The 9,121-nt window shown below is 34.0% G+C and overlaps 1 protein-coding gene across 1 annotated transcript; it reads right to left on the bottom strand.

Annotated features, from left to right (window-relative positions):
* LOC139074337 (olfactory receptor 5W2-like) lies at window positions 1-5,497 on the bottom strand. Its single transcript, XM_070563886.1, has one exon. It carries the CDS (start codon window positions 2,398-2,400, stop codon window positions 1,474-1,476), a length of 927 nt encoding a protein of 308 aa, XP_070419987.1. The 5' UTR covers window positions 2,401-5,497; the 3' UTR covers window positions 1-1,473.
* Window positions 5,498-9,121: the final 3,624 nt, after the last annotated feature.

The raw sequence follows: 9,121 nt of genomic DNA, 5'->3' as shown, positions 1-9,121 counted from the left end.
TTCAAGAAAGTAGGCAAATGAATGCTTTTTAATTTTCATGTAATTAATATGAATATCATTATAGATTTATTACCTTAGTATACAAAACCATTTTATGTGCTTTTTTAAAAGGCATAAAAAGAGGCCAGCCCAGTGGCCCAGTGGTAAAGTTCACATGTTCTGCTTCAGCAGCCTGGGGTTCACCGGTTTGGATCCCGGATGTGGACCTACACACTGCTTGTCAAGCCATGCTGTGGCAGATGTCCCATATATAAAGTAGAGGAAGGTGGGCATGGATGTTAGCTCATGGCCAGTCTTCCTCAGCAAAAAAGGAGGAGGATTGGTGGCAGATGTTAGCTAAGGCCAAATCTTCCTCAAAAAAGTTTAAAGATAAAAAAGCTGTAAAATATGTATACAAGGCACATATCACACCCTCATTTAATTATGTTTTGACAGATACCTAACAAAAACTCAAAAATGTAATCAGTTATGTTGAGTTTTATTATTTGTTTTTCTCTTTTGTGTCTCAGACATGACACAGGTACTGGTAAGACAGGTATGATGCTCAGTCCTTGAGCAAAGAATGCTCACAGTCTCATGTTAGAATCAACAATTTAATCAACAGAGTGAGAAAGAAAATGATGTCTTAGGCAGAGTATTATTTGCAAACAACAAACAGAGGCATTTGACTAGGACTGAAAAGGGAAGAAAAACTGAGTGGAAGTAAATGACTTGAGAATTTTAGCACAAAGATCTGCTTTACCAGGACCCTCCACTCTGCTCTCTATCTTTCCCATGTTGACTTCATAATCTCTAAGAAGGCATTGTCTTCCCACCTCAAGAGCTCTAATTCCCAGCCTCTCTGTCTAGAATCCTTACTTCTCCCCACCATCAATTGTATCCTTATTCCTAGTTTATTTCTAAAACTGAATTTCAAAGCATCTTTACTTCTCTGTACTCTGGATTTAGTTATTTTTCTTGAATTTAGTGGATCCTGCCTTTTTACTTCAGGGTGGTTTAGAGTTTATTATCAATTATTTGTAATATTATTTAATTAGTCATACTCATTTTCTTCAGGATGCATTTCATTAGGACACATTATTATGCAAACATTATTATACATTATTATGGATTCACCATGAAATGCAAAACACCTAGAAGTGCAATGTAAACTCTAATAGCTCTTAGACTAATTAAAATAATGCATAACATAAACATCAAACAAATGAAAAATTGGCACACTAAAATGGAGATTGGAAAGTTTTCCAAAAATAGAGAGTACCTTTTTAGAAACTGATATATACAACGAAATATAGCATACTTAGGAATCTCCAAAATATTGGTACCATTCTGACTTAGTAAAATACTTACTTTACTAATTAAGGTATTTTAGACAACTTTATAGTATAATAAACGATTTGGAAAACACAAGGGTATGTTTGTTTACATATATAAATACATATTTATTTATCCTATCTACCTATTTGTTTAAAATTAACTTTTAATTTTTAGTTTTTTCAGGGCGTTTTTCACATCTTTGTTCCGCAGGCTATAAATCAGAGGATTTAACATGGGGATCACAAGGGTGTAAAACAATGAGGTCATTTTGTCTTGATCTAATGTGTAGGAAGAACTGGGACGGAAATACATGAAGAGCATAGTTCCTTGGAAAATTGCCACGGCAGTTATGTGGGAGATGCAGGTGGAGAAAGCTTTGAACCTCCCCTCAGCAGAGTGGATCTTCAAGACTGATAGAAAAATATAACAATAAGAGACAAGAACGCCTGAAATGGTGCTCAGTTCAATGAAGCCAAAAATGGTGAAAATTGCTAACTCATTGATCTGTGTATTCGAGCAAGATAGCAAAAGGAGTGGCGGGACATCACAGAAGAAATGATTAACCTCCTTTGACTGACAGAAACACAAGTGGAATGTTAATGTTGTGTGTATCAAAGCATCTGCCATTCCCACCAGATAAACCCCAGCCATCAGCAGGGAGCACACTCTGCTAGACATATTGACTGTATAGAGCAAGGGGTTGCTGATGGCCTTGTACCTATCAAAGGCCATCACAGCCAGGAGTACACACTCAGAATCTGCAAATATACAGAAGATGAAGAATTGCAGAGCACAGCCAAAGAAGGGGATTGATTTCTTCTTGGAAAATATGTCTACGAGCATTTTGGGCCCAATTGCTGAGGAATAGCAGAGGTCACAGAAAGAGAGGTGACTGAGAAAAAAGTACATGGGTGTGTGCAACTGGGAATCCATCCTAATTAAAATGATCATTCCAAGATTTGCCAGAAGATTGATGAGATAAACGACCAGAAATGTGGTAAATAGGGTAATTTTGGTCTCAGGGTTATTGGTAATTCCCAAGAGAAAGAATTCGTTCAAGAAGGAGCAATTTCCCCTGTCCATCTTCTTTATCCTTGTTGTAAACTTTTGCAAAAATGATCAAGAAAATTATAGTTTGGCATTTGACTCTTCTGGATTTCTAAAAAGTGTTACCTGTAAGACAGAACATGGTTTGTTCCTGTAAATTGTTTTCTTTGCCCTTAGAATATAGCCCAACAAGTGTCACTTTTAAAGAGGCATTATTGTTTTGTGAAAAAACTAAAAATTTCTGAGATTAGAAGTTGATAAACTTTAATTTTAAATCTGCATCTCACTCCTGAGATATGTGACTCATCTTGGCTCCTGTCAGCCAATGTCAGGCAGTAGATTTGAATGAGCTGAAAGCTCATTCTACATCCAAAATAATACAAAAGGCACAATATAGTTAGAGAGACAAAGCCAGAAGATACAGGATTAATATATGTTTGGCAAAAGGATCACATTTATTACATTATTCAAGAAACTCACTGGGGGGAGTGCCAAATGGGGAAAGGGGTCATTTGTACAGTGATGAATAAAAACTAGGCATTTGGTGGTGAACATGATGTAGTCTATATGGAACTAAATACATAATGATGGACTCCTAAAATCTGAGTAATGTCACAAACCAATGTTACCTCAATAAAAAGTATGTAATTGCATGTGTCACTGACAAAGATATTACATTAAATGAGCATTATTATTGTATTGTTTTTGGTGTATGGTGTCTTTAGTGTTTACTGAAACATGACCATGATTTGTAGAACTATTCTATCATTCTCCATCACTGGTTTGCCACAGAATTTATAACCCATTTGCATGAAGGATCTTGGCCAAAGCACAAACTCCTTCAGAAGTCAAAGAGAACTGCTAAAAAGAAGTGAGAACAGCAGATTATGATGAATAAAAGCACATATCATAGATTTTTAATTGACTTTTTCATTAAAATGAAAATCAGAGGAGGAAAAAATGAATGTTTCTGAGGTATATAATTTTCTGTTTCGTTTATTTGTGTAAGTATCATGTATGTATCTATTGATATATGAAAATAGTAATGTGCATTCTGATTTTATTTTTAATTTCTTCTAGACTTAAATATTATAATATGTGGTCTGTATGCACTTGGACTTACATATATTGGTATTTTCAATGTGTTATCTCTTGTTTTTGATAAAAGTAAAGCAAATCTTAAATTTACATATACAATGATATTACTTGCACAGTGATAAAAAATGATGTTTACTTATCAACCTTGATTAAAATATAAATAAGTTAAATCTTTACTATTCTCATAGAAATGGCAATTGAGGCCAATCAAATTCATACAGGGCTAGTAAAGAAATATCACCGTTTGGTTATTATATTGCGGAATTAATTCAACTGAATAAGGCAGGTATAAAATAATTCACTTACAAATTCTTCAATACATGATTTTTCCCTATATTCTTTAAATTTGTTCATTTAGACACTTACCTGAAATGAGCAAGTCTTTGTGCTCTTATCTTTGTTACACACACAATAGGCAGATTGCACTTTATTTCTACCTAGTGACTTTTGGGACCTAAATCTCTAAAGTAACTGCCTTCACTCTTCTGTGTTGTGTGAATGCTATTAATTAGATTTCTATTTCTGCATTTTCCCCTGTGAATGATGCAACAAATTTAGCAAAGGCTGAACTTCCAATTCTTCACTCATCACCAAAGTGATCAAGGACATAAATTTACCAGAATTTATTTTAATGTTATGTTCATGGCACATAGATCTATACCCTCCTCCAGTGAAACCAGATGTCTAATAAAATTCAAATAGGTCCTCTACATAATGATTTCCACTCATATTTATTGTTGATCATGTGTCTTCCATTTCTTAGAAACTCTCATTCACCTCCCATTTAGACATATGGTAATCTTATTTACTGCTTTTTTCATTAGTCATTGTCTGATTCCTTTCCTCCAACTACATGTCAATCACCCTCAGTTTAATGATTTTATGACTGTATAGCATCCACTACACTTAGTATGCTCTTTATTGAATGTTTTTAATCTCATCTCATATGTCTTTCTACATCCCCACAATTCCTAACACAAGGATTGGTGTGATTGATGACTCAGCACATGTGTGTTGTTAGTTTTTTATTGTGAACCTGATAGATGTTCAACACAGAGTAGAAATAAACAAATTTGAGGGCTTTTCTACAAATGTAGTTCATATGTACAAGGATGATTCTTAAAAAAAAAAAACTGTGGATAAATTTTTTAAAAAAATCCAAGTTCTGTTTATTTCCAAAAATACTTGTGTGCGCTATTATTCATGGTAGTGATTTGAAAGTTACTGGAAGTGTGAAATTTGTGTCTCCCTAAATCCCTCACCTACAGCTACCAATGTAATCTCTACCCTCCCTGAATCTTGATCAAAAGTATTGGTCTCTTTCATTGGACTCCTTCATTGGGACAGAGAGATAAATACTGCATTCCAATTTTCTAACCATAAAGTACTTTTACCTTCCTTTCTATAAATGTGTTTTTTAAGCACCTCTTCATTCAGCACTGAATTTGTGAGGGCAAAAGTTATGAATTCAATATAGTTCATTATGGAGATCTTAACAAATGCTTTGTGATTTTCATATATTATTTAATTTAACTCATCTTCATGTTTGTCATTATATATTTCAAATATTATCTTGTGTTTCCTGAGCTGTCTCTACTTACCTCATTATGCAGATTCCAGAAGTGTTCTACAGAATTAATCAGTAAATTCCTGGAGTTTCATAGACAATATGTTTTTCTGACTCCAAAGCACTTCTCTTAATAGGTTCCTGACTACAGTATAATGAAAAAAGTCTTTTTTTAAGAAAAAATACCAATTGACTACTCTCATTAAATGTTATAGTGTGTTCATATTAAATTTACAAAAACAGCGGTCTACAGATTCTTAGAGATCTAAGAGAACTGACTGGTCATTGAATGCCTGCTACTAAACCAAGGCAAGATTCTGCCAGTGATGGAGGCATAGGGGAAAAATAGAAAGGAGTTCCAGATTGAATATAATCTGTTTTATTTTTCTTAGCCAGACAATTTATTATTAATTTTGGTGTTCAATGGGTTGTTGTATTGCACAAATCCAGGAAGAACATATAAAATGAGTAAAATGGTGCCCCTGAAGTTGTGCAATGTGGAAACCTTGGAGGATACTCTCTGCATTGGTCATCTTTTGAGTGACATTTTATATGTGAATCATTGCAAGATGCTGACAAGCACAAGTTTCTATGCATTCATTAGGGTCTACTGTTGATTGTAAAGTCCAATAATGTACTCTTGCTGTACATTTTGCTTTATTGTAGTTGATTTATTTATTTAAAACAATTCGAGTCAATACAAAATTTGTGTGCACAAAAGCAATTTATGAAGTGATAAGCATCAACTAGTGTAGGTACATAAATTTTACATATATTTTTTTCTTCTAAATCTTCACTAGGAACTAGAAAAGGACATAGCCTTTTTTTCAAAGTTCCTATAAATCCAGACCACATCAAAATTTAAAATCATAAAACAAAGTATAATTGATTTGGGGAAAATGGCTCTTAGTGATATATTTCAATGCTTTTTCACTTTTTATTGTTACTTTTTGTAACTAAATTTACTAGCCTAGGAGGTATTGTTGAAGCCAAGCTCAAACTAAGAAATTGTAATAATTTGCTCCCCTTTAAACTAAAGATGCTGGTGCATTTGTGTTATCCAAGAGTTTCACTACCATTATCTACTGCTCTGGAGCGTGTTTGAAGTAGTAGGAATTGTCCTTGATCACTTTATTCTGATTATTTTCAAAAAATAATTTTTTCATCAGGTACTTCTCTGTCTCCAGTGATGGCAAGTCTCTGGCCATCTGAATTGCACTTGGTTTAGACAGAACGTAAATTTAACTTCGTAAACATGACTGCCCTTGAAGAGCATTTAGTCTAACTTCCCTCCAATGTTTTCCATTAAAATCTGAGTTTTAGGGACTACATTATTATTACAAATTTGTTAACTAACCTCTTAAAAGAATTTGTATTTAATTGAAGACCATGAAAGAAAATGATTTAGTTGGAAATTAAGATATTAGAGATAAGTATGTGAGAAAAAGTCTGTATCTATATGACTTCCCTGGTGCCACCATAATACTATGTAGGCAATTGTCTACTTATACCCTCCCTCCTTCAGAAAACAGCTATATAGCCCTGAGTCACAGGCCATTGTGAATTAGCTCAGTGCATGATAGTGATACCAAGGAAAACCAGGTTCATTAAATCTCCTTGGTGATGGGACCAATATTAGAAGTTCAGAAGTTGAATAAGAGAATTTTGATTTACAAAAAAGACAGCAATTTTAATAGCAAAAGGGATAATTATTCACTGAAATATTCTATGAAATTTCTACCATTTATTTTACAAAAATATGCCAAACGTTAGTGTATACAAGGCATTACTAGAGATAAAATTCATAATAATAAAATTCTGAAGTTTCTTACACTATGATGGTGAATAGACGTTGTTTTTGGAAAGCTTTTTGGTATCTAAAATATATTGAGAGAATACTTAAATGATAAGTACACAGCTAGAAAACTTTAAAAATAATACCCCTTTAGCCATCACGCAGACCAAGAAACAGAGCATTATCAGAATCACCAAAGACTTCTACTTCCTCCCTCCTAAGTCACTAGTCTCTTACCCCCAAGGAATAATTACGTTCTTGACTTTTATCACCATAGATTAGTTTCATAGGGTTTTCAACCATCCATAATTAGATGCCTATAGCACGTACTGTTTCATTCAACAACAAAATTGAGCAGTCCATCTACATTGTTGCATGTAGTTGCAGTATATTCATTCTTATTATTGTATAGCATTCTTTTGTATAAATATGCAATCACTCATGTATCTATTTTCATGTGGCGAGGCAGTTGTTTCCCTTTTTTTCTATTCCCCATAATTTTAATGTGAACGTTCTTATACTTGTTTTTGGGTAGAGATACATACACCTTCACTTATCTTGTGTATAAAACCGAGAGCTGGAAATGTGTGTGTGTGTCTGTGTGTACAAAATTTAGGTTTAGTAAATATTATCATACAGTTGTGCAAATCAGTATGTCAGTTCACACTTCCATCATCACACCATCAATGTGTGAGTCTTCTAGCTATTCCACATACTCACCAGTTGTTAATATCATCTGTCATTTTAATTTTAGCCATTATGTAGAGTATGTGATTCCCCTGATGACTAATGAAGTTGGATACCTACTTTTGTTAGGTGTCTCTTAAAATCAAAATGCAGAACAGAAAGCTGATTAAATGAGTCTCACTGGACGATATCGTGGCTCCTTCAACCCATGCTATCTAACTATATGTCATCATTGCCACTTCCACTTCAGGTCAAATTATCCTAGAATTGTGATATAGTCACACTCATCTGATACTCCTTAATCTCCCCAAAGACAGAATTTGGTTTCTGCATTATGCATTGAGAGAATCATATCAAAATGGATACAGAATGTGGTAGCTGGAATGCACAATAAAGTTTATCTAGTTCAAATCCATCTTTTGACTGGGTGGAAACCAAGGCCCAAAGAGAAAAAGTGATTTGTTGAAGGTCGCAATTACTGTAAATTGATGGTAGATTTCGGACCCAATTTTCTTATCATTGCTTTACCATTTCATAACGTGTTTCTAGAGACGATTTAAAGCAGGTTACACTTGCTTTCTCTTAGGAAAGACCTAGATACATCAAATTAGTGAAAATTCTTGCTATTTTGATTTAAGAAATTTTGCTAACCAGCTTTTCACCAGTAGTGAGCTAAGTGCTTGTATCATTATACATAGACCCTAATCAGTCATCGCTGGTTACCCTTATGGTTAGGGATGCCAATGCCTGGTCAGAAATAAGGAACTCTTGTGAGAGACTAGATCTATACTATTGACTCATTATGTACAGACATTGATAATATTTTATCTAAATTATAATATTTGTCACCAACTGGTGGTGAGCATTTTATGAGATGCTTGTGAGTTAGAGAAAGAGTTAAGGGAATAGTTAGGGTTGAGTTAGATAAGGCAAATTAGATGAAAATATTTCAATACTAGCTTTCCCTGACTTTCTATAGAAAGTCAGGACAGAAATCTCTTGCAGGTCATTAACCCATCCCCTAGTTGAACCTTGAATTCCCCAATGTTTCCACTAAGTAATTTTAAAAATCAATTAATTCCATTTTTAGGCTCTCTTTTATTGAGCTTGAAATATCTCATTAATGGACTTAACATTTTCTTCTCTCTAGTTCACATATTAGACTTAGATTTGCTTATAGGAGTCAAGATTCAGATGAAATTTGATTTAAAATATATTACAGTTGTTTTATGGGAGAGCATTGTGCTACTCGATGGCATCTTTATACTTCTGAGATTGACACCAAGCTTTGCTTGGGCTTTAGTCTGATTTGATCTCTCCTGCCAGACTGCTGTTCAAGGTAGTACATAATTCATAGGTAACATGTCCAAAATAGCATGGATTGAATGAGGAGATATTATGACTCAAAGAAACATTTCCCTATTGTTTTTCTCTACCTTTATATATCGCTCTATCAGGTCTCAGAATCCCAAAAAGACTATCACCCTAAAAAGCAGAGGAGTATCATTGTCCTATTTGGGCTTTGCTGTCCATCTGAAATTTTTTCACTGAAAGGTATTTTCCAAGGGCACCTACATAGCCTTAGATATTGAATGACATTGCTTGTGCAA

This window comes from Equus przewalskii, chromosome 11 (assembly GCF_037783145.1).
Source record: "Equus przewalskii isolate Varuska chromosome 11, EquPr2, whole genome shotgun sequence".
In the NCBI taxonomy this organism is placed as follows: domain Eukaryota; kingdom Metazoa; phylum Chordata; class Mammalia; order Perissodactyla; family Equidae; genus Equus; species Equus przewalskii.
Note: the sequence above shows the minus strand (reverse complement) of the source record. Positions and strands in the feature narration are given on the sequence as shown.